Source organism: Neoarius graeffei, chromosome 6, assembly GCF_027579695.1.
Source record: "Neoarius graeffei isolate fNeoGra1 chromosome 6, fNeoGra1.pri, whole genome shotgun sequence".
Taxonomy (NCBI): Eukaryota; Metazoa; Chordata; class Actinopteri; order Siluriformes; family Ariidae; genus Neoarius; species Neoarius graeffei.
Window position 1 is genome coordinate 1,050,772 of NC_083574.1, and position 25,987 is coordinate 1,076,758.

At 45.1% G+C, this 25,987-nt stretch overlaps 1 protein-coding gene and 1 long non-coding RNA gene across 2 annotated transcripts; both read left to right on the forward strand.

Annotated features, from left to right (window-relative positions):
- The first annotated feature begins 1,066 nt into the window (after positions 1-1,066).
- LOC132887340 (uncharacterized) lies at positions 1,067-2,815 on the forward strand. The gene is made up of 3 exons (XR_009654810.1): positions 1,067-1,234; positions 1,675-1,718; positions 2,753-2,815. It is a non-coding gene; the product is annotated as an uncharacterized LOC132887340 (long non-coding RNA).
- A 15,737-nt stretch (positions 2,816-18,552) lies between these two features.
- Positions 18,553-23,602, forward strand: LOC132887341 (cannabinoid receptor 2-like). The gene is made up of 4 exons (XM_060922808.1): positions 18,553-18,602; positions 18,846-18,969; positions 22,947-23,017; positions 23,182-23,602. The coding sequence occupies exons 2-4, from the start codon at positions 18,849-18,851 to the stop codon at positions 23,350-23,352; spliced, it is 363 nt and encodes a 120-aa protein (XP_060778791.1). The 5' UTR covers positions 18,553-18,602; positions 18,846-18,848; the 3' UTR covers positions 23,353-23,602.
- The last annotated feature ends 2,385 nt before the right edge of the window (positions 23,603-25,987 follow it).

Consider the following 25,987-nt stretch of genomic DNA (forward strand, 5'->3'; position numbering starts at 1 on the left):
TGTGGGTCTTGAACCTATGAGCTTCAGCTCAGTAACCCAGTGCCTTAACTGCAGTGGTGCGAGCCACCGCTGCAAAACATTACTGTGTTTTAGTAAATTTATTTAAAAATCACACAATTCCAAGCTGGCAGCTGTTTTTAATTCTCTTTGGGTCTCACAGTTCACTTTTACTGATCACTCTGATTCTGAATGAATGATTTATCTCAGCTCTGTGTTTAACCCTCTGATGTCTTCTGTGCAAAAGACAGACAGATAGATAGATAGATAGATAGATAGATAGATAGATAGATAGATAGATAGATAGATAGATAGATAGATAGATAGATAGATACTAAACAGTATCTATAGATGGGAATATTGTCACTGGTTAGGACTCGAAATTAAAAACTCTTTCAACACACAATTAATGAAAAAGTCATGACATAAATGAAGGATATAACTTCAGACATAAAGCTTCGTGCACTGGCTTCTGAACACAGACTCATCACATATTCATTATTCAAAAAATATTAAAGCGCAGGGGGCGGCACGGTGGTGTAGTGGTTAGCGCTGTCGCCTCACAGCAAGAAGGTCCGGGTTCGAGCCCCGGGGCCGGCGAAGGCCTTTCTGTGCGGAGTTTGCATGTTCTCCCCGTGTCCGCGTGGGTTTCCTCCGGGTGCTCCGGTTTCCCCCACAGTCCAAAGACATGCAGGTTAGGTTAACTGGTGACTCTAAATTGAGCGTAGGTGTGAATGTGAGTGTGAATGGTTGTCTGTGTCTATGTGTCAGCCCTGTGATGACCTGGCGACTTGTCCAGGGTGAACCCCGCCTTTCACCCGTAGTCAGCTGGGATAGGATCCAGCTCGCCTGTGACCCTGTAGAACAGGATAAAGCGATGATGGATGGATGGATGGATGGATGGATATTAAAGCGCACACTCACTCCACGCAATCAGCTCGTGCGCACCTCCTGTGCAGGTAAGAAAAGCCACGCCCACAAACCGCAGTGTGTTCAGCAGCACATGCGAGGTGGCAGCAGTGTATTATTATTATTATTATTATTATTATTATTCCACACTGACATCAGTCAGAAGGAGAATCAGCGCGCAGCTGGAGGATGTTTTATTCTTCCAGACCGAGTGGATTTGGGAGATGAAGATTTATGGAGTATTTCTTCAGTTTTAATTCACTGGATGATTTATTTTTGTTGTTGCTGCTGATTCTGCGACATGAACTCCAGTTTATCAGAGCAGGAGGTGAAGTGTTTTCATTTAGTGTCGTTTTTTTTAAATAGACAGCAAAATATCACATTAAATAAAAACAGACAGGATTATTGATGATAAAGTTCATCTGGAATCAAATCAACACACTTCGGAGATTTTGCTGTGTTTACTAGTTATTATTATTATTATTATTATTATTATTATTATTATTATTATAAAACAGTAGCCTACACTGCTTATCCTGCTCAATTTATTCTGAAGTGAACAGTTTCCCGTTTGTTTGTACATCATGTTGTTGTTGTTGTTGTGTAATTAATGAGCTATGTTTACTGATCCCCTGGAGTTTTGATTGTGAGTTGAGCTCTGATGAAGGAGGTGTAATATTCCTGCTCTCAGCCTTGTGCAGCTGTTCAGGGTTTGTGTTCTCTAAAGGCTCTGAACTGAATCTCATGTTAGTTGTGTGTTTGTTGCAGCTCACAGCTCTCTCTTCCGTGTACGTCTCCTGTCTCAGTTTAAGGTCAGTTTCACTTTGTGCTCGAGTCTCACTGCTGCACAAATTACTCAGGGGTCTGGCTTTAATCCTCTATCTCGGCCCTAAGGTGTAAACACGCCATGAAACTGCTTCAGATAACAAAAGTTCGGCCTTTTATTTTGTTTTTGAAACGCACTTTATTAAACATAAACATGAAAGAATGAATGAATAATTCTGTGTGTGTGTGTGTGTGTGTGTGTGTGTGTGTGTGTGTGTGTGTGTGTATGTTGTGCAGTGTCAGGCTGTCATTACATCAGCAGAATTTAACACTGAAATAAAACAATATACTTCTACTGACTCCTGTAAAAGTATACTGAATTGTTCATATTTTCTAAAACTTACACCAGAACAGAACCAGAACAGAAGTAGGAGCTGCATGTAACATTAACAACAGAACAGAGATAAAAACAAAGCAAAACACATAAATAAAGGAAACCAAACCAAAGTCATGTGCAAAGTTGTGCAGGTAGGAGCGATGACGTCACAAAATACCAACCACCTTAAATTACGCAACATTAATTTTAAACACACATTTGTATATTTTAATAAATGATAACTATGTTTTAAATAATATATACCCATATTTTTATTTTACTGTTGTATGTTAGTGTTTTAATATCGTTCAAAAATATTAATTTTGACGTGTGTATGTGTGTTAATATTAGAGATGTGAAGCATTGCAGCCTTTTTCATCTTATTTTTCATTTTTTCATCACAGATTCACTAAACCTCCCAGTGAGAGCAGTGATGAGGAATCGGATGGTTTATTTCATCAGAATAAATTCGCTTTAGAACAATCATGTGATAATGAGAGTTAGTAAGACAGACAGTTGAGCCTCGTAAAGCTCTGAATTAAACTTAGTTTGTAAAAAACACTCCTCATTTCAGCACCGCTTCCCCTGGACAGCGCCCCCCGACCCCTCACACAGTCCTGTCAGTGCAGGGTTTCAGTGTTTAATCAGCTCAATACCACACACTGTTACATCAGAGTCTGCAGTAACATTTCATTTTATTTTCAGTTTACTTGGGAGCTGCTCTGTTTTCATCACATCAATTATAAAGAGAAAAAAACTCAATGAACAGGTAAAACCTAAATCACTTTATTATTATTATTATTATTATTATTATTATTATGTGTGTGTGTGTGTGTGTGTGTGTGTGTGTGTGTGTGTGTGTGTGTGTGTGTGACCTGTAGCTCACCTTGGCCTGCATAAGTGTTTTCTGGATTTATCTGGTTTTACTTTTATTGATTTAAGATAACATAGAAACCCACAAACGTGACTCTTCCTCCATCACCTGAAGATAAAAGCACAGTACAGGTTCTGAGCCTGGCAGGAAATATTCTGAAAGCTCAAATAATTTCTTAAATTTATATTTGAACAAAAGATTCTAGACTCTATAACCATAAACACTGAATAAGTTCTCCTCAAATGTGTTTTTATTTACAGTGCAGTCAGGACACAACAGATACTCTCACACCTCTCTTTACAAATAAAAGAGGATGTGAAGTTATTTATTATTAATCTAAAAACATTTATCATTGAATATATATATATATATATATATATATATATATATATATATATATATATATATATATATATATTAGACACAAGTGTTTTAGTGGAAAATACACCACTTGTATTTTGGATCTGAGCTCCATTCGGGACATGGAGAACCAAAACCATGACATAAATCTCTATCTGTGACTCATGAGGAAATCAATGAATTGATCTGATAAATTTGGGGACTTTTTGTTTGTGAACGTGTCGATATAATAAAAAGAAACTCACACGTTGGCTTGAAGATATGAAGCTTATCGTCTCATGTTGAAAAACTCACATTTTTCAGACGAAATACATCACGGATCTGAGGGACATATTTAAATAATATTGTCTGGCTGTTTTTTGTGGTCTATCAGATATACTCCATTCAGCGAGCATGATACTGAAAGAGTTGAAGACAAGCAGCTGAATAGTAGCATGGAAGTTTTACATCTCCAACGTGTGACGTCATGTTCTCTTGACAACCATGCAATATTGTAAACCATATTCAACACTCATTCTCTAATGGGTAGAGTGATGTAATGCATGTAGGATAAGCGATATGCTAACAGTATTGCATGCTATCAAACCAAATGAATGAAACCCGCTAGAAGGGAATAGAACATGTTTTTATTCCATCAAAAAAGTATCCTGGATGGATAATAATTCCTGATACTTCACTCCGATGATGTCACTCCCAGTGTTTTCCCACTGACTAGATGCGCGTTGTCAAAATAGTCTCATCTCATCAATCATCTCATTATCTGTAGCCGCTTTATCCTGTTCTACAGGGTCACAGGCAAGCTGGATCCTATCCCAGCTGACTACGGGCGAAAGGCGGGGTTCACCCTGGACAAGTCGCCAGGTCATCACAGGGCTGACACATAGACACAGACAACCATTCACACTCACATTCACACCTACGCTCAATTTAGAGTCACCAGTTAACCTAACCTGCATGTCTTTGGACTGTGGGGGAAACCGGAGCACCCGGAGGAAACCCACGCGGACACGGGGAGAACATGCAAACTCCACACAGAAAGGCTCTCGCCGGCCACGGGGCTCGAACCTGGACCTTCTTGCTGTGAGGCGACAGCGCTAATCACTACACCACCGTGCTGCCCGTCAAAATAGTGAACAGTTCAAAATTACAATTTTTCTGATTAAATTGCGTATTTTTTTGTGGATGTGTCCATATCATATAAAGAACATTACACTGTGGAGTGAAGATAAGAAGTTTATCTTCTCATGTTGAAAAATATATCACTCGTTTACTTCACTCACTCGTGATATATACATTCACCACTCGGAGATAAACTTCATATCTTCACACTGTGTAATATCCACTACGTATATATATTAAAATTGGGACGCAAATTGAAAAATAATGTTTATAAATATATTGTACATATTTTAGACTGGGCAGTGCGGTGGTGTAGTGGTTAGCGCTGTCGCCTCACAGCAAGAAGGTCTGGGTTCGAACCCTGTGGCCGGCGAGGGCCTTTCTGTGTGGAGTTTGCATGTTCCCCCCGTGTCCGCGTGGGTTTCCTCCGGGTGCTCCGGTTTCCCCCACAGTCCAAAGACATGCAGGTTAGGTTAACTGGTGACTCTAAATTGAGCGTAGGTGTGAATGTGAGTGTGAATGGTTGTCTGTGTCTATGTGTCAGCCCTGTGATGACCTGGCGACTTGTCCAGGGTGAACCCCGCCTTTCGCCCGTAGTCAGCTGGGATAGGCTCCAGCTTGCCTGCGACCCTGTAGAACAGGATAAAGCGATAAGAGATGAGATATTTTAGACTCATATTTAATCATGTAATATCATAATTCTGTGTGTGTGTGTGTGTGTGTGTGTGTGTTGCAGGCAAAGCCACTGATCCAGCTGGCTCTGGCAGACCTCCTGGCGTCTCTGTGCCTCATCATCACAGCTCTCATGAACTTCCTTTCGTCTGGAGTGGTGCAGAAGAGTGCAGTGGTGTGCAACGCAGTATTATCACTGTCTCTGGTGAGGAATCACATCATGTGGAATAAAAAACTGCAATGAGACTAATGAGACTCATAAACCAAGTCATAAAGCAGACTGAGTACACAGTGAGGTCAAAGACAATTTCAGAGAGGACACAAAGGTCTCTCCCTCTCTCTCTCTCACACACACACACACACACACACACGCACACACACACCTAACTCTATGTTTAGTCATGATTAGGTTTCGGTTTAATGCTGAAATGTAAATATGTGATACACAGCACCTACCGTCACATTAGCCTTGCATGTGTCACATGGTGTAATAAATCGAAAAAATAATATATTATATTATAGACATCATTTAAAGGCTGGAACATGAATCACAGGTTTATTTTAAAGGGGACAAATTATGAAAAACTCACTTTTTCCATGCTTAAGCAAATACATTTGGATATCTGGAGCTGACCAACCCACACACTCTGAAATAAGACACACAGTCAGTTTCCTTTAGGCTCCTATTTCAGAAAACATGAGATTCAACAAACCGTTCAGATACGGCTCTCCTTTCTATGTCACAAGGGGAGCTCATTAGCCTGGGTGTGTTACTGTAGGCAGGGTGTGTGTTAAGCCGGGTGTGTGTTAGGCAGGGTGTGTGTTAGGCAGGTATATGTTAGGCAGGGTGTGTTAGACAGGCTGTCTGTTAGGCAGGGTGTGTTAGGCAGGCTGTGTGTTAGGCAGAGTGTGTGTTAGGCAGGGTGTGTGTTAGTCAGGGTGTGTGTGTTAGGCAGAGTGTGTGTTAGGCAGGGTGTGTTAGGCAGGGTATGTGTTATGCAGGGTGTGTGTTAGGCAGGGTTTGTTAGGCAGGGTGTGTGATAGACAGGATGTGTGTTAGGCAGGGTGTGTTAGACAGGGTGTATGTTAGGCAGGGTGTGGTAGACAGGGTGTGTGTTAGTCAGGGTGTGTGTGTTAGGCAGAGTGTGTGTTAGGCAGGGTGTGTGTTAGTCAGGGTGTGTGTGTTAGGCAGGGTGTGTGTTAGGCAGGGTGTGTTAGACAGCCTGTCGGTTAGGCAGGCTGTGTGTTAGGCAGAGTGTGTGTTAGGCAGGGTGTGTGTGTTAGGCAGGGTGTGTTAGGCAGGGTATGTGTTAGACAAGGGGTGTTAGATAGGGGGTGTGTTAGGCAGGGTGTCTTAGGCAGGGTGTGTGTTACGCAGGGTGTGTGTTAGGCAGGGTTTGTTAGGCAGGGTGTGTGATACACAGGATGTGTGTTAGGCAGGGTGTGTTAGACAGGCTGTGTGTTAGACAGGGTGTATGTTAGGCAGGGTGTGGTAGACAGGGTGTGTGTTAGGCAGGGTGTGTGTTAGGCAGGGTGTGTTAGGCAGGGTGTGTGTTAGGCAGGGTGTGTTAGACAGGGTGTGTTAGGCAGGGTGTGTGTTAGGCAGGGTGTGTTAGACAGGGTGTGTGTTAGGCAGGGTGTATGTTAGGTAGGGTGTGTTAGACAGGGTGTGTGTTAGGCAGGGTGTGTGTTAGGCAGGGTGTGTTAGACAGGGTGTGTGTTAGGCAGGGTGTGTTAGGCAGGCTGTGTGTTAGACAGGGTGTGTTAGGCAGGGTGTGTTAGACAGGGTGTGTTAGACAGGGTGTGTGTTAGGCAGAGTGTGTGTTAGGCAGGGTGTGTTGGGCAGGCTGTGTGTTAGACAAGGTGTGTGTTAGGCAGGGTGTGTGTTAGACAGGGTGTGTGTTAGGCAGGGTGGGTTAGGCAGGCTGTGTGTTAGACAGGGTGTGTGTTAGGCAGGGTGTGTGTTAGGCAGGGTGTGTGTTAGGCAGGGTGTGTGTTAGACAGGGTGTGTTAGACAGGGTGTGTGTTAGGCAGGGTGTGTTAGACAGAGTGTGTTAGACAGAGTGTGTTAGACAGGGTGTGTGTTAGACAGGCTGTGTGCTAGACAGAGTGTGTGTTAGGCAGGGTGTGTGTTAGGCAGGGTGTGTGTTAGGCAGGGTGTGTGTTAGACAGGGTGTGTGTTAGGCAGGGTGTGTTAGACAGGGTGTGTGTTAGGCAGAGTGTGTGTTAGGCAGGGTGTGTTGGGCAGGCTGTGTGTTAGACAAGGTGTGTGTTAGGCAGGGTGTGTGTTAGACAGGGTGTGTGTTAGGCAGGGTGGGTTAGGCAGGCTGTGTGTTAGACAGGGTGTGTGTTAGGCAGGGTGTGTGTTAGGCAGGGTGTGTGTTAGACAGGGTGTGTTAGACAGGGTGTGTGTTAGGCAGGGTGTGTTAGACAGAGTGTGTTAGACAGAGTGTGTTAGACAGGGTGTGTGTTAGACAGGCTGTGTGCTAGACAGAGTGTGTGTTAGGCAGGGTGTGTGTTAGGCAGGGTGTGTGTTAGGCAGGGTGTGTGTTAGACAGGGTGTGTGTTAGGCAGGGTGTGTTAGACATGGTGTGTGTTAGGCAGGGTCTGTTAGACAGAATGTGTTAGGCAGGGTGTGTGTTAGGCAGGGTGTCTTAGGCAGAGTGTGTGTTAGGCAGGGTTTGTTAGGCAGGGTGTGTGTTAGGCAGGATGTGTGTTAGGCAGGGTGTGTTAGGTAAGGTGTATATTAGGCAGGGTTTGTTAGGCAGGGTGTGTGTTATGCACGGTTTGTTAGGCAGGGTGTGTGTTAGGCAGGGTGTGTTAGATAGGGTGTGTGTTAGGCAGGGTTTGTTAGGCAGGGTGTTTGTTAGGCAGGGTGTGTGTTAGGCAGGGCTCGTTAGGCAGGGTGTGTGTTAGGCAGGGTGTGTGTTAGGCAGGGTGTGTGTTAGACAGAGTGTGTGTTAGACAGAGTGTGTGTTAGGCAGGGTATGTGTTAGACAGGGTGTGTTAGGCAGGGTGTGTTAGGCAGGGTGTGTGTTAGGCAAGGTGTGTGTTAGGCAGGGTGTGTTAGAAAGGGTGTGTGTTAGGCAGGGTGTGTGCTAGACAGGGTGTGTGTTAGGCCGGGTGTGTGTTAGATAGGGTGTGTGTTAGGCAGGGTTTATGTTAGGCAGGGTGTGTGTTGGACAGGGTGTGTTAGGCAGGGTGTGTTAGAAAGGGTGTGTGTTAGGCAGGGTGTGTGCTAGACAGGGTGTGTGTTAGGCCGGGTGTGTGTTAGATAGGGTGTGTGTTAGGCAGGGTTTATGTTAGGCAGGGTGTGTGTTAGGCAGGGTTTGTTAGGCAGGGTGTTTGTTAGGCAGGGTGTGTTAGGTAGGGTGTGTGTTAGGCAGGGTGTGTTAGGTAGGGTGTGTGTTAGGCAGGGTGTGTGTTAGACAGGGTGTGTTAGGCAGGGTGTGTTAGGCAGGGTGTGTGTTAGGCAAGGTGTGTGTTAGGCAGGGTGTGTTAGAAAGGGTGTGTGTTAGGCAGGGTGTGTGCTAGACAGGGTGTGTTAGGCAGGGTGTGTGTTAGGCAGGGTGTGTGTTAGATAGGGTGTGTGTTAGGCAGGGTTTATGTTAGGCAGGGTGTGTGTTAGACAGGGTGTGTTAGGTAGGGTGTGTGTTAGGCAGGGTGTGTTAGGCAGGGTGTGTGTTAGGCAGGGTTTGTTAGGCAGGGTGTTTGTTAGGCAGGGTGTGTTAGGTAGGGTGTGTGTTAGGCAGGGTGTGTTAGGTAGGGTGTGTGTTAGGCAGGGTGTGTTAGGTAGGGTGTGTGTTAGGCAGGGTGTGTTAGGCAGGGTGTGTGTTAGGCAAGGTGTGTGTTAGGCAGGGTGTGTTAGAAAGGGGGTGTGTTAGGCAGGGTGTGTGCTAGACAGGGTGTGTGTTAGGCAGGGTGTGTGCTAGACAGGATGTGTGTTAGGCAGGGTGTGTGTTAGGCAGGGTGTGTGTTAGGCAGGGTTTATGTTAGGCAGGGTGTGTGTTAGACAGGGTGTGTTAGGTAGGGTGTGTGTTAGGCAGGGTGTGTTAGGCAGGGTGTGTGTTAGGCAGGGTTTGTTAGGCAGGGTGTTTGTTAGGCAGGGTGTGTTAGGTAGGGTGTGTGTTAGGCAGGGTGTGTTAGGCAGGGTGTGTGTTAGGCAGGGTGTGTTAGGCAGGGTGTGTGTTAGGCAAGGTGTGTGTTAGGCAGGGTGTGTTAGAAAGGGGGTGTGTTAGGCAGGGTGTGTGCTAGACAGGGTGTGTGTTAGGCAGGGTGCGTGTTAGGCAGGGTGTGTGTTAGATAGGGTGTGTGTTAGGCAGGGTTTATGTTAGGCAGGGTGTGTGTTAGACAGGGTGTGTTAGGTAGGGTGTGTGTTAGGCAGGGTTTGTTAGGCAGGGTGTTTGTTAGGCAGAGTGTGTTAGGTAGGGTGTGTTAGGCAGGGTGTGTGTTAGGCAGGGTGTGTGTTAGGCAGGGTGTGTGTTAGGCAGGGTGTGTGTTAGACAGGGTGTGTTAGACAGGGTGTGTGTTAGGCAGGGTGTGTTAGACAGAGTGTGTTAGACAGGGTGTGTTAGACAGGCTGTGTGCTAGACAGAGTGTGTGTTAGGCAGGGTGTGTGTTAGGCAGGGTGTGTGTTAGGCAGGGTGTGTGTTAGACAGGGTGTGTGTTAGGCAGGGTGTGTTAGACAGGGTGTGTGTTAGGCAGAGTGTGTGTTAGGCAGGGTGTGTTGGGCAGGCTGTGTGTTAGACAAGGTGTGTGTTAGGCAGGGTGTGTGTTAGACAGGGTGTGTGTTAGGCAGGGTGGGTTAGGCAGGCTGTGTGTTAGACAGGGTGTGTGTTAGGCAGGGTGTGTGTTAGGCAGGGTGTGTGTTAGACAGGGTGTGTTAGACAGGGTGTGTGTTAGGCAGGGTGTGTTAGACAGAGTGTGTTAGACAGAGTGTGTTAGACAGGGTGTGTGTTAGACAGGCTGTGTGCTAGACAGAGTGTGTGTTAGGCAGGGTGTGTGTTAGGCAGGGTGTGTGTTAGGCAGGGTGTGTGTTAGACAGGGTGTGTGTTAGGCAGGGTGTGTTAGACATGGTGTGTGTTAGGCAGGGTCTGTTAGACAGAGTGTGTTAGGCAGGGTGTGTGTTAGGCAGGGTGTCTTAGGCAGAGTGTGTGTTAGGCAGGGTTTGTTAGGCAGGGTGTGTGTTAGGCAGGATGTGTGTTAGGCAGGGTGTGTTAGGTAAGGTGTATATTAGGCAGGGTTTGTTAGGCAGGGTGTGTGTTATGCACGGTTTGTTAGGCAGGGTGTGTGTTAGGCAGGGTGTGTTAGATAGGGTGTGTGTTAGGCAGGGTTTGTTAGGCAGGGTGTTTGTTAGGCAGGGTGTGTGTTAGGCAGGGCTCGTTAGGCAGGGTGTGTGTTAGGCAGGGTGTGTGTTAGGCAGGGTGTGTGTTAGACAGAGTGTGTGTTAGACAGAGTGTGTGTTAGGCAGGGTGTGTGTTAGACAGGGTGTGTTAGGCAGGGTGTGTTAGGCAGGGTGTGTGTTAGGCAAGGTGTGTGTTAGGCAGGGTGTGTTAGAAAGGGTGTGTGTTAGGCAGGGTGTGTGCTAGACAGGGTGTGTGTTAGGCCGGGTGTGTGTTAGATAGGGTGTGTGTTAGGCAGGGTTTATGTTAGGCAGGGTGTGTGTTGGACAGGGTGTGTTAGGCAGGGTGTGTTAGAAAGGGTGTGTGTTAGGCAGGGTGTGTGCTAGACAGGGTGTGTGTTAGGCCGGGTGTGTGTTAGATAGGGTGTGTGTTAGGCAGGGTTTATGTTAGGCAGGGTGTGTGTTAGGCAGGGTTTGTTAGGCAGGGTGTTTGTTAGGCAGGGTGTGTTAGGTAGGGTGTGTGTTAGGCAGGGTGTGTTAGGTAGGGTGTGTGTTAGGCAGGGTGTGTGTTAGACAGGGTGTGTTAGGCAGGGTGTGTTAGGCAGGGTGTGTGTTAGGCAAGGTGTGTGTTAGGCAGGGTGTGTTAGAAAGGGTGTGTGTTAGGCAGGGTGTGTGCTAGACAGGGTGTGTTAGGCAGGGTGTGTGTTAGGCAGGGTGTGTGTTAGATAGGGTGTGTGTTAGGCAGGGTTTATGTTAGGCAGGGTGTGTGTTAGACAGGGTGTGTTAGGTAGGGTGTGTGTTAGGCAGGGTGTGTTAGGCAGGGTGTGTGTTAGGCAGGGTTTGTTAGGCAGGGTGTTTGTTAGGCAGGGTGTGTTAGGTAGGGTGTGTGTTAGGCAGGGTGTGTTAGGTAGGGTGTGTGTTAGGCAGGGTGTGTTAGGTAGGGTGTGTGTTAGGCAGGGTGTGTTAGGCAGGGTGTGTGTTAGGCAAGGTGTGTGTTAGGCAGGGTGTGTTAGAAAGGGGGTGTGTTAGGCAGGGTGTGTGCTAGACAGGGTGTGTGTTAGGCAGGGTGTGTGCTAGACAGGATGTGTGTTAGGCAGGGTGTGTGTTAGGCAGGGTGTGTGTTAGGCAGGGTTTATGTTAGGCAGGGTGTGTGTTAGACAGGGTGTGTTAGGTAGGGTGTGTGTTAGGCAGGGTGTGTTAGGCAGGGTGTGTGTTAGGCAGGGTTTGTTAGGCAGGGTGTTTGTTAGGCAGGGTGTGTTAGGTAGGGTGTGTGTTAGGCAGGGTGTGTTAGGCAGGGTGTGTGTTAGGCAGGGTGTGTTAGGCAGGGTGTGTTAGGCAGGGTGTGTGTTAGGCAAGGTGTGTGTTAGGCAGGGTGTGTTAGAAAGGGGGTGTGTTAGGCAGGGTGTGTGCTAGACAGGGTGTGTGTTAGGCAGGGTGCGTGTTAGGCAGGGTGTGTGTTAGATAGGGTGTGTGTTAGGCAGGGTTTATGTTAGGCAGGGTGTGTGTTAGACAGGGTGTGTTAGGTAGGGTGTGTGTTAGGCAGGGTTTGTTAGGCAGGGTGTTTGTTAGGCAGAGTGTGTTAGGTAGGGTGTGTTAGGCAGGGTGTGTGTTAGGCAGGGTGTGTTAGGTAGGGTGTGTGTTAGGTAGGGTGTGTGTTAGGCAGGGTGTGTGTTAGACAGGGTGTGTGTTAGGCAGGGAGTGTGTTAGACAGGGTGTGTTAGGCAGGGTGTGTGTTAGGCAGGGTGTGTGTTAGGCAGGGTGTGTGTTAGGCAGGGTGTGTTAGGCAGGGTGTGTCAGGCAGGGTGTGTGCTAGGCAGGGTGTGTGCTAGGCAGGGTGTGTTAGACAGGGTGTGTGCTAGACAGGGTGTGTTAGGCAGGGTGTGTGTTAGACAGGGTGTGTTCGGCAAGGTGTGTGCTAGACAGGGTGTGTTAGGCAGGGTGTGCGTTAGACAGGGTGTGTTAGGCAGGGTGTGTGCTAGGCAGGGTGTGTGTTTGGCAGGGTGTGTGTTAGACAGGGTGTGTTAGGCAGGGGGTGTTAGACAGGGGGTGTTAAACAGGGTGATGAGGTGCTGTGGTGCTTCATCCTTGTGGCACTAAAGTAAGTCACAGACTTTTCATTCAGACTTCAGGGAACTGGGTCAGTGTGTGACATGATATGAAACAGGCTTATTTTTTAGCTTAAAACTCAAATAAAGGTCGAGTGCAGTATGTAGTGTGTATAACACCTTTATGTGAGACCTTTCCCCCCTGTTGTGAGCATATTCAGTGGACAGGCGGGTTACTGTGTGTTCCTGATCCATGAAATCATCTCTGTCTGTCTGTCTGTCTGTCTGTCTTTGTCTCCTAGGCATTTTATTACATCTCTTTCCTCCTCGTCATCGTTTATGCCTGTGAGTCAGCACACAGCATTCAGGGATGGCGGGAGGACGATGAGCGAGGGTTCACATGTCAGGTGATCACTCTATAACACACACACACACACACACGATTAATTAAAGGAAAATGTTCTAAAATGTACACTTTTTACACAGTATGGAACACATTATTACAACAGTTATTTATAATAATCACATTTCCTGTAAATTCACTTTTACTTCCAGTTTTAATTTGTTTAAACTTCACACCTTTAATGACTCATTATTGAGGCTCAACATTCGTATTTGTGATGTGACTGTACCCCTCTTAGAACTGCCACCTTATTGTGGTGGAGGGGTTTGTGTGCTTGAATGATCCTAGGAGCTATGTTGTCGGGGGCATTACGCCCCTGTTAGGGTCTCCCAAGGCAGACAGGTCCTAGGTGACAGGCCAGACCAACAGCAGTTCATCAAAACCCTTATGGATTAAAAAAAACATCAAGGACCGTGACGTCGCCCGGTATGGCACAGCCTGGGCCCCACCCTGGAGCCAGGCCCGGGGTTGGGGCTCGTATGCGAGCGCTTGGTGGCCAGGCCTTTGCCCACGGGGCCCGGCCGGGCTCAGCCCGAAGCGGTGACGTGGGCCTGACCTCCTGTGGGTTCACCACCCACAGAGATAGCCGTAGGGGACCGGTGCAGTGTGGATTAGGCGGCAGTCAAAGGCAGGGGCCTCGATGACCTGATCCCCGAACACAGCGGCTAGCTGTTGGGACATGGAATGTCACTTCGCTGGGGGGGAAAGAACCTGAGCTTGTGCAGGAGGTGGAGAGGTACCAGCTAGAGATAGTCGGGCTCACCTCCACGCACAGCTTGGGCTCCGGAACCCAGCTCCTTGAGAGGGGCTGGACTCTCCACTTCTCTGGAGTCACCTATGGTGAGCGGTGGCGGGCTAGTGTGAGCTTGCTTATAGCTCCCCAGCTCAGCCGCCATGTCTTGGAATTTACCCCAGTGAACGAGAGGGTCGCCTCTCTGTGCCTTTGGGTCGGGGAGAGGGCTCTTGCTGTTGTTTGTGCCTACGGGCCGAATAGCAGTATAGAGTATCCGGCCTTCTTGGAGTCCCTGGGAGAGGTACTGAGCGGTGCTCAGACTGGGGACTCCATTGTTCTACTGGGGGATTTCAATGCTCACGTGGGCGACGACAGTGACACCTGGAGGGGCGTGATTGGGAGGAACAGCCTCCCCGATCTGAACCCGAGTGGTGTTTTGTTATTGGACTTCTGTGCTAGTCACAGTTTGTCCATAACGAACACCATGTTCGAGCATAGGGGTGTCCATAAGTGCACGTGGCACCAGGACACCTTAGGTTGGAGGACGATAATCAACTTTGTTGTCATTTCATCTGATCTCCGGCCCTATGTCTTGGACACTCGGGTGAAGAGAGGGGCTGAGCTGTCAACTGATCACCACCTGGTGGTGAGTTGGATCCACTGGCGGAGGAGGAAGCCGGACAGACCTGGCAGGCCCAAACGTATGGTGAGGGTCTGCTGGGAACGTCTGGCCAAGCACTCTGTCAGGGAGGTCTTTAACTCCCACCTCCGGGAGAGCTTCTCCCAGCTTCTGAGGGAGGCGGGGGACATTGAGTCTGAGTGGACCATGTTCTCTACCTCCATTGTAGACACGGCTGTTCGGAGCTGTGGCCGCAAGGTCTCCGGTGCCTGTCGTGGCGGGAATCCCCGAACCCGGTGGTGGACACCAGAAGTAAGGGATGCCGTCAAGCTGAAGAAGGAGTCCTATCGGGCCATGTTGGCCTCCAGAGGCAGCTGACGGGTATCAGCAGGCCAGCCGTGCCACAGCTCGGGCAGTTGCGGAGGCAAAAACTCGATACTGGGAGGAGTTCAGTGAGGCCATGGAGGAGGACTATCGGTCGGCCTCGAAGAAATTCTGGCAAACCGTCCGGCGCCTCAGGAGGGGGAAGCAGTACTCTGTCAACACTGTTTACAGCGCAGGTGGGGAGCTGTTGACCTCAACTGAGGACATTGTCGGGCGGTGGAAGGAATACTTCAAGGATATCCTCAATCTCACAGTAACGTCTTCCATTGAGGAAGTGGAGATTGATGACTCATAGGTGGACTCGTCCATTACCCAAGCCGAAGTCACTGAGGTGGTTTTCAAGCTCCTCAGTGGCAGGGCACCGGGGGTGGATGAGATCCGCCCTGAGTATCTCAAGTCTCTGGATGTTGTGGGACTGTCTTGGCTGACATGCCTCTGCAGCATTGCGTGGCGGTCGGGGACAGTGCCTCTGGAGTGGCAGACTGGGGTGGTGGTCCCTCTTTTTAAGAAAGGGGACCGGAGAGTGTGCTCCAATTATAGGGGAATCACACTTCTCAGCCTTCCCGGGAAGGTTTACTCCAGGGTACTGGAGAGGAGAATTCGGCCAATAGTCGAACCTCGGATTCAGGAGGAACAATGCGGTTTTCGTCCTGGTTGTGGAACACTGGACCAGCTCTGTACCCTTCATAGGGTGCTCAAGGGTTCATGGGAGTTTGCCCAACCAGTCCACATGTGCTTTGTGGATCTGGAGAAGGCATTCAACCATGTCCCTCATGGTATTCTGTGGGGGGTGCTTTGGGAGTATGGGGTTCGGGGCTCTTTGCTAAGGGCTGTCCGGTCCCTGTATGAACGGAGTAGGAGCCTGGTTCGCATTGCCGGCAGTAAGTCAGGCCTGTTCCCAGTGCATGTTGGACTCCGGCAGGGCTGCCCTTTGTCACCGGTTCTGTTCATAATTTTTATGGACAGAATTTCTAGGCGCAGCCAGGGGCTGGAAGGAATCCTGTTTGGGAACCACAGGATTTCATCTCTGCTTTTTGTGGATGATGTTGTCCTGTTGGCTTCTTCAAACCAGGACCTTTAGCATGCACTGGGGTGGTTTGCAGTTGAGTGTGAAGCGGCTGGGATGAGAATCAGCACCTCCAAGTCCGAGGCCATGGTTCTCGACCGGAAAAGGGTGGCTTGCCCTCTCCAGGTTGGTGGAGAAGTCCTGCCTCAAGTGGAGGAGTTTAAGTATCTTGGGATCTTGTTCACGAGTGAGGGAAGGATAGAGTGTGAGATCGACAGGTGGATCGGTGCAGCCTTCGCAGTGATGCGGTCGCTTTATCAGTCCATCGTGGTGAAGAAGGAGCTGAGCCAAAAGGCGAAGCTCTCAATTTACCGGTCGATCTACGTTCCGACTCTCACCTATGGTCATGAGCTTTGGGTAATGACTGAAAGAACAAGATCGCGGATACAAGCAGCCGAAATGAGTTTCCTTCACAGGGTGGCTGGGCGCTCCCTTAGAGATAGGGTGAGAAGCACAGTCACTCGGGAGGAGCTCGGAGTAGAGCCGCTGCTCCTCTACATCGAGAGGAATCAGCTGAGGTGGCTCGGGCATCTCTTTCGGATGCCTCCTGGATGCCTCCCTGGGGAGGTGTTCCAGGCATGTCCCCCTGGGAGGAGGCCCCGGGGAAGACCCAGGACACGCTGGAGGGACTATGTCTCTCGGCTGGCCTGGGAACGCCTCGGCGTTCTTCCCGAGGAGCTGACCGAGGTGTCTGGGGAAAGGGAAGTTTGGGCTTCCATGCTCAGACTGCTGCCTCTGCGACCCGGTCCCGGATAAAGCGGATGAAGACGAGACGAGACGCGACTGTAAAAATATGATACGTGATGATATTAATGTATGTAAGTGAGAGATGTGATTATATGTTTGATAAGTGCCTGTTCTCACACTCTCAGAATAGCAGGAGGAGGATCAACCTGCTGTACGTGACTGTGTGGTGAGTAACTGAACTCAGATCAGTGACACTTCATCACATCAGACACGATGAACTAAACTAAACTACACTAACAACACTATTATATATTTACACACACACACACACACACACACACACACACACACACACACACTGTTTTATTTACTAATTAATTAACTTTCATTCATTAATTCATTCATGTATTTATTCCCTCTGTGTCCAGGCTGCTGCCTGTGATTGGGTTTGTGATCTACATTGGGACAGTTTCTTTTTCTATGATGTCTCTTATTCCAACACATCAAGCCTCTGATTATAAACAAAGTGTTCGGCCTAACACTCACTTCTGCAGCAGGTACACACACACACACACACACACACACACACACACACACACACACACACACACACACACACACAGTTTAAAGACTGAACGTTATACATACATAATGTACTTTTACACAGGCACTGGGAACAAGTTGAGCCCACCAGTGTCAAATTGTTCCGGAACAAATTGTGTCTAGACAGACAGTTGCACCGAGGCAATTTATTCTGGGAAAAACCTGTTCTGCCGCGAGTGCCTGTGTTAAAGCAGCTTCATGGCACTGTTATCTTCAGGAGACAGGAGCTACACTTTGTGGTTTCTCTATAAAATCACAAGTTGCATTTTTTTGAGAAAGAGAGAATGAAGAGAGTCTGGTCAGGGAATGACTGTTTATAGCTGCTATAATGTAAATGACAACAGGAACTAATTTGTATCACAGATGTTCCACATCATTACATCTCACTATAAACTGTTAAACTGCTCAACATGTTATTTATTAATAACTTAAACATGGTAATTGTTGGCAAACTGCTGTTTTAATGAACAGAATAACACACTTTGTGCCATGCTGTTATCGGAAAATAATCAACTTCAGAGTGGTAAAAGTAACTCTTCCAAGCTTCATATCAAGCCGTATCTCAACACCCCAGCATGGTTTATTTCTATCCACCTGCTCAGTCTGTGGTGTGTTATTATTACCGTACCTCGCCCACTACGGAGTTAGCGGGGTGAGGTACTGTTTTCGATCGGGTTTCTTTGTTTTTTTTATTAATGATATTACAGGAAAATGGCTGAATCAATCTTCATGAAACTTTCAGGATAGATGGACATTGGTCTTAAATAGAACCTCCAACATTTTGAGGGTCATCTGGTCAAGGTCACCAAAAATGTCAAAATCGTTTTTGTTGTGGCTATTGCCTCATATAGAGTAAATATATATGCTATATTTACTGTATGGACATGGGATCAGAAAACCATTTTATTTATAAGCAGGAGCCACATGGACCCATAGGGGACCGATTTTTTTTGGCAATATCTTCCTTCATATTCATCATAAGTGCTACCGGGCGAGGTTTGTTTTGCCTGGAAACACTTGTTATTTATGATTTTTACGTATGCTGTAAAATTATAAAATGTTTGTTAATATTTTTAGAATAGATGGAAATAAAAAAAATACTTTTCACACTCTTAAAGAAAAAGGTTTCTCAGGGGTTCTTTAGATGATTTGCTGAGGGTCTACTTGGAAAGACTGTTGTGGAGTTTTAGAAAGAGATAAACTACAGAACCTTTACATTAATTAAATTAGTTTAACACAAGACAAGTGTAAGTTCTATAAATAATGCCCATTGTTTTTTTTTTGTTTTTTTTTACTTAAAAAATAATTGTTTAATTTTTTCTCAGAAAATAGTAAAAATGAACACATTCAATAATATAACTTGTTTGTGTGTGTGTGTGTGTGTATCTACTCTGTGTTCTACTACAGTTGTTTTCTGTTCCTCCAGCTGCACATCAATGATAATGAAGTCTGTTCCACTGTGGTACATCTGACACACACACACACACACACACACACACACACACACACACACACACACACACACACTTATATTCCTTAATAAATATTTCAGCTGATGATTGTTGTGTCTGAAACAGGATTTAAAGCATATTACATATCTCAAGATTTTCATTTTTACAAGTGTGCTGTCTGTCCTCATCTGCTGTACTGTGAGTACACACACACACACACACACACACACACACACACACACACACACACACACACACACACACACATTTAAAAAAAAGTTAGCATTAACATACCATTTTGAGCCAATAATAATGATAATTAAAGAAAATCTTTAACATCTAAGTATCTTGTTAGTGTGTTAGTACATTGTTTATATTAATTTATTTAAATTCCTGAGGGTGCACAAACCTTTGGACAGCCATGTCTCTGTTGCTCTGCAGTTAATGTACTGGAGGCTCCAGGTCAGGTTGAGGTGTTATGAACAGGGTGGTGTGAGGCGAGGAGAGAGGATTTGGTCCTCAGCTGGGTACATGATCCTCGTCATCGTCTTCTGCTGGACTCCAGGTGAGTGTACACACACACACACACACACACACACACACACCCCAGAGAAAGATTAGCAGAAGCCACCAGTCATTCAGAAAGATTTGCAGGACGTCCTGAAAGCATCAGGAGCAGCAGTTACCCAGAGAACAATAAGGACAAAACATGGACCCCAAACAGAACATGACTGCTCACTGAAACAGAAGGTGAAGGTACTGGCATGGCCGAGTCAATCTCCTGACTATTTATGGAGGATTTTGAAACTGTGAGTCCATCAGAGAAGATCTCGTGATCGTGGGGAATTGAAGACGATTTGCTGAAAGGAATGAGCAAAAATTCAACCACAATGCTGCATAAAGATAATGACTTCTTACCATAGAACTCTCAAAGCTTAGTACAGGGTACACTTTAGTAGAGAAATGATTTATAATCACATGATCCGGTGTCACCCAGGTGAGGATGGGTTCCCATTTGAGTTTGGTTCCTCTCAAGGTTTCTTCCTCATGTCATTTCAGGGGTTATTTCCTCACCACTGTCACCTCAGGCTTGATTATTAGAGATAAATAAATTTATATCTGGATTTCTGGAAAGCTACTTTGTGAAAATGTCCATTATATAAATTATATTGCAAGAAAAAATATTTTAAATACAGTCCTGTGCAAAAGTCTTAGCCCCCTTGTATTTTTTTCATACAAACTTTGTTATAGATTTCTATTTTATGACTTCTACATTATTGAGTTAAATCATTACAAAAACATTTTAGAGTTTCAAACATTGGGTTTTTTTTTTCCAGCACAAAATTAAATATTACAGAAAAAAAAGTTTGTGAAATGTCTGAGCAGTGCATTCCAAAAGAAAGCACTTTTCAGATGAAGAAAGAAAGCATAATGAAGGCTGCTGGGTTTTGGTGTAAAATGAAGAAGTGAGTGTGACAGTCAAAGTGTCCAGAAGAACTGGGGCTGGTTCTGTAAGATGCTCAGGAAAACCTACAGATCATTTCCACATAAAACTGACCTCACTGGACCTCAGACGGATTTTTTTTTAAAGCAAAGGGTCGCCTCACACCAAATACGGACTTTGTATTTCTTCATTTATTATGGCTTAGTGATTACTGTTTATAGTATTTTTTAATGTCGAAACATTTCATTTTGTTATTTTTAATCTGTTTTTGTTCAACAGCATTTCTTTACACATGCCTAAGACTTTTTGCACAGAACTGTGTCTTTGTTTATGGTTATGAATACATACTTTCTTGCTTGTATTTATCAGCACAAAATCAATAAACATGATGTGTTTAAATGTGGGCAGTGGTTACTGATCAAAAGGTCAAGGGTTTAAGCCCCAGCACCACCAAGTACCACTGTTGGGCCTTAACCCTCTCTGCTCCCAGGGTGCTGTATCATACAGTGGTGCTTGAAAGTTTGTGAACCCTTTAGAATTTTCTATATTTCTGCATAAATATGACCTAAAACATCATCAGATTTTCACACAAGTCCTAAAAGTAGATAAAGAGAACCCAGTTAAACAAATGAGACAAAAATATTATACTTGGTCACATATGGCCCTTTTCCACTACCCTTTTTCAGCTCACTTCAGCCCGACACGGCTCGCGTTTCGACTACCAAAAAACAGCACGACTCGGCTCGCTTCAGCCCTGCTTAGCCCCTAAAACTCGCACGGTTTTGGAGTGGGGCTGAAGCGAGCCAAACCGAGCCGAGTGAGGCTGGGGGCGTGAGCAGACACTCCCCTGTGCACTGATTGGTGAGAAGGAGTGTCCTCACATGCCCACACACGCCCCGCAAGCACGCTGGGATCTGTAAACACCGCAAACCCGGAAGAAGAAGAATTACGAATTACGAGAATTATGAAGCCTTATGCGCCTCGCCTCATCTATACGCTCTTGCCAGTATCTGTTGGCGTTGTCGGTGACAACAAGCCACAGCACCAAGACCAGCAACACTAACGACTCCATGTCCTCCATGTTTATTGTTTACTATTCGGGTCGTGAGACTACCGCTTAAAAGATCACTGATGTCACTGTTTGCGCTGCTTAATGACATCACGTGACGTCCACCCACTTTCGCTAACTCCACCCAATGTGTCCACCCACTTCCAGCCAGCACGGTTCAGCGCAGTTGTAGTCGAAATGCAACTCCAACAGCCCCACTCAGCTCGACTCAGCCCAACTCAGCACGGCACGGCTCAGCCGCATTTGTAGTGGAAAAGCGGCATTATTTATTGAGGAAAATGATCCAATATTACATATCTGTGAGTGGCAAAAGTATGTGAACCTTTGCTTTCAGTATCTGGTGTGACCCCCTTGTGCAGCAATAACTGCAACTAAACGTTTGCGGTAACTGTTGATCAGTCCTGCACACCGGCTTGGAGGAATTTTAGCCCATTCCTCCGTACAGAACAGCTTCAACTCTGGGATGTTGGTGGGTTTCCTCACATGAACTGCTCGCTTCAGGTCCTTCCACAACATTTTGATTAGATTGTCAGGACATTGACTTGGCCATTCCAAAACATTCACTTTATTCTTCTTTAACCATTCTTTGGTAGAACGACTTGTGTGCTTAGGGTCGTTGTCTTGCTGCATGACCCACCTTCTCTTGAGATTCAGTTCATGGACAGATGTCCTGACATTTTCCTTTAGAATTCACTGGTATAATTCAGAATTCATTGTTCCATCAATTATGGCAAGCCGTCCTGGCCCAGATGCAGCAAAACAGGCCCACACCATGATACTACCACCACCATGTTTCACAGATGGGATAAGGTTCTTATGCTGGAATGCAGTGTTTTCCTTTCTCCAAACATAACGCTTCTCATTTAAAGCAAAAAGTTCTATTTTGGTCTCATCCATCCACAAAACATTTTTCCAATAGCCTTCTGGCTTGTGCACATGATCTTTAGCAAATTGCAGACAAGCAGCAATGTTCTTTTTGGAGAGCAGTGGCTTTCTCCTTGCAACCCTGCCATGCACACCATTGTTGTTCAGTGTTCTCCTGATGGTGGACTCATGAACATTAATATTAGCCAATGTGAGAGAGGCCTTCAGTTGCTTAGAACTTACCCTGGGGTCTTTTGTGACCTTGCCGACTTTTACACGCCTTGCTCTTGGAGTGATCTTTGTTGGTCGACCACTCCTGGGGAGGGTAACAATGGTCTTGAATTTCCTCCATTTGTACACAATCTGTCTGACTGTGGATTGGTGGAGTCCAAACTCTTTAGAGATGGTTTTGTAACCTTTTCCAGCCTGATGAGCATCAACAACGCTTTTTCTGAAGTCCTCAGAAATCTCCTTTGTTCGTGCCATGATACACTTCCACAAACACGTGTTGTGAAGATCAGACTTTGATAGATCCCTGTTCTTTAAATAAAACAGGGTGCCCACTCACACCTGACTGTCATCCCATTGATTGAAAACACCTGACTCTAATTTCACCTTCAAATTAACTGCTAATCCTAGAGGTTCACATACTTTTGCCACTCACAGATATGTAATATTGGATCATTTTCCTCAATAAATAAATGACCAAGTATAATATTTTTGTCTCATTTGTTTAACTGGGTTCTCTTTATCTACTTTTAGGACTTGTGTGAAAATCTGATGATGTTTTAGGTCATATTTATGCAGAAATATAGAAAATTCTAAAGGGTTCACAAACTTTCAAGCACCACTGTAACTCTGACCCCAACTTTCTAAGAAGAGGGGATATGTGAAGAAAAGAATTTTGCTCTACTGTAATGTACCTGTGACAAATAAATGCTCTCTTTCTTTCTTGAAGTGGATAGATTAAATAACAAAAAGGAAAGTGTCTGATTTTATTACATGACCCTGATATATATAACCCTGATATTTTTGAGAAAGCATGGATCAACAAAAGAGTTTAAATAAACTACAGGTCCATAAAGTGATGAGGACACGCCCCCAGTGACAGTTATACCTACTCTAACAGGTTATGATTCAAAATTTTCTCATTTTCTCCCTGCAGCTCTTGTGCTGATTGGTTTTTCTTTTGTTTGCTCTGAGACGGACAGATTGTTTCCTCTCTTCATCATACAGGTGCGTTATATTTCCTCAACATTTCAGAAAGTTCTGTTTTTTTATTACTTGTGTGAGTCTGATTTTAGTCTTCTGAATCTCAACAGTATGACTGAGATGTGATGCAGAGTATGAGCTGATTTACTGTGTGTGTGTGTGTGTGTGTGTGTGTGTGTGTGTCACAGGCCGTGTCAGTTTCTCTGCACGGTTTCCTCAACAGTATCGTCTATGCCTGGAGACGCCGTAACTTCCGAGAAGCTGTGCTCAGGGAGAGAATGCCTCTGCTGACTTACACACACCGAGCCTTCTTTGACCAATCCCTGAGAAATGACACTGAGGAAACAGGAAGTGCATAGAATTAATATCAGGCATTAAGAGACAAGTTACATTCAAGAAATACAAATGACATCACAATGCAAGGGCCCTTTTTAATCAGACTGGAGAGATTTGATCAAAATGACAGGATGGTGATTTATTACATCTGCATGAATTTTTCACTCTCGAGGTGGAAAAACATATTTTGAGTGTGTGATGGATGCTGAAATCACACACATCAGAATTCAGACCCTGACTTAAATGATCTCTTAGCCAGTGTAGTTATCTTAAATAAAGGAAAAGTTTTCTGTCTCATCAAGAGATTATTATACAACAAATCATAAAACAAAAATTGTTGATAAAACATTGATATTCTTATTTACTAATTTCAAAACTTTCCAGAAATAAACACTCGAAATGAGTCAAAATTGTACGTCATATCTGCTGACAGAATATCATTTCAAGCTTGAGGAAAAATCGAGTAAATTAATAATCTGATCTTTGTTGACAGCCCTGTGATGACCTGGCGACTTGTCCAGGGTGTACCCCGCCTTTCGCCCGTAGTCAGCTGGGATAGGCTCCAGCTCGCCTGCGACCCTGTAGAAGGATAAAGCGGCTACAGATAATGAGATGAGATGAGATAATGAGATGAGATGAGATCTTTGTTGAAACGAAACAAAGAGAAATATTAGTTGAATTTTCCCACATGTTCAAGATATTTTTCCACACACAGAGATCATTATTTACAATAAACCAATATTCAGAAGTTACACTCATGGGGCGGGGTTTGTCTGAAACAGAGGCGTGTCTTAGTTACACATGATTCTGACCTTGGACTGAATTTGAGTTGAAGCTCGAGCTCGAGTGAGGAGTGGGGTTAAGGGTAACTTCTGAACCGAAACTGTCGGCTCTGAGGTGGATACTGTGCGTGAATGAAGTTTTAAAGATAATAACAGACTGAGTTTGACAAGTAAAATATGAAGTACCTTTTTAAAAAAATATATTTTGTTATGTTTTTATCCCTATGCAGTGTAAGTTATATTAATGTTTATGATGTGTATAGAATTAAAAAAAAACCCTGATATTACAATTTAACATGCACGTTTGATTGAAAAAATAAACAAATAAAGGACATTTACACTCTCCGGCCACTTTAATAGGAACTTGTTATTGACTCTAAGATCCCTGTTCTTGGCTGCAGGAGTGGAACCCAGTGTGTTCTTCTGCTGTTGCTGAGATGCTTTTCTGCTCACCACGGTTGTAAAGAGTGATTATATGAGTTACTATATCCTTCCTGGCAGCTCGAACTGCTCAATCTGCCCATGTTCTGATCTCTGACCCTCTCTTATCAACAAGGCATTTGTTTCCACCCACAGAACTGTCGCTCACTCACTCAGTGTTTTTTGTTTTCTGCACCATTCTGTGTAAACTCTAGAGACTGTTGATTGTGTGTGAAAACCCCAGGAGATCAGCAGCTTCTGAAATACTCAAACCAGTCCATCTGGATCAAACCAACACCCATACCACAGTGAAAGAAAGTCACACTCAGATCACAATGTTTCCCGTTCTGATGTTTGAACATTGTGAACATTAACTGAAGCTCTTGATTTGTATCTGTGGGATTTGATGCGTCGTGCTGCTGTGGAGGGATCGGCTGATTACAGAACTGCAGAGAACAGCAGGGTGTTCCTAATAAAGTGGCTGGTGAGTGTATTATCACACAGGTAGGAGCTCACCCTGTATTGTAGTACAGTTAGAACAAATTTACATTTCATATTTATTTTATAGATTGTGTTCTCTAACAGACAGTAATAATATCTTTTTCCTGTTCATGCATGTGAACTTATGTTAGTTTAATTATTTTATCTGAAGTGCTTATTATAAAAACAGGCATATGTGTGTGTTAAAATATATTTTTGTACACAAAAACACAATGCACCTTTCATATTTCAGGATATTTTGCATTTTTAACATGAATGAGCCACATCCTGACTGATATGAGTTGCTATTTGTTCTTCTGCTTTTTTTCTGTTATGTAACAATGACCCAGTGAAATATTGCTGCCTGAGCGATAACAGTTTTATTCTGTACAGTCTCAGAACTGCCATCTCTCTCTCTCTCTCACACACACACACACACACACACACACACACACACACACACAAGAGTAAATGATTCAGTCATGTGCATATATTAAGGTTATTTGAGAAGTGTGTGTGAGTGAGAGAGATATATTTTATAGTCTGATCACAGCCAGGTCATATGCTGTGCAATACTGCACAAGTACACTACAGCAGGTGTCTACTGGGGACCAGACAGTTTTGAGTGTGATAAAGGAATTTCATGGAGATTTCTCTCTCGGGGTCGTGTGTGTAAAAAATCTGGGAATGTACTGACAAGTTTTCCCATCATAGAAAATATAAAAACTGGATAAAATATCCTGGACATTTTGAAAAGTGTTAAACTCCTGGATTATTCATCAGTGACTGCAGTGACAGTGATCAGACTTTCACATAATTGTGATGTTAGATTTAGAGAATTTACTAAATGATATCTCTGTTTATTTGTGTTGTAGTTTGGAAAGCTCTGATGTCACATGAAGACAGGTGAATGTTAAATAAAAGCATTTATTAAACCAAGGCTACATCGACACACACCTGGTTTTATTTTATTATC

Excerpts from the sequence above, each read along its gene's own strand:
- LOC132887341 (XM_060922808.1), top strand. The coding sequence starts at position 18,849 with ATGTACTGGAGGCTCCAGGTCAGGTTGAGGTGTTATGAACAGGGTGGT. Across the intron at positions 18,970-22,946 it reads CGTCTTCTGCTGGACTCCAG|CTCTTGTGCTGATTGGTTTT; the intron begins GTGAGTGTACAC and ends TTCTCCCTGCAG. Across the intron at positions 23,018-23,181 it reads TTCCTCTCTTCATCATACAG|GCCGTGTCAGTTTCTCTGCA; the intron begins GTGCGTTATATT and ends TGTGTGTCACAG.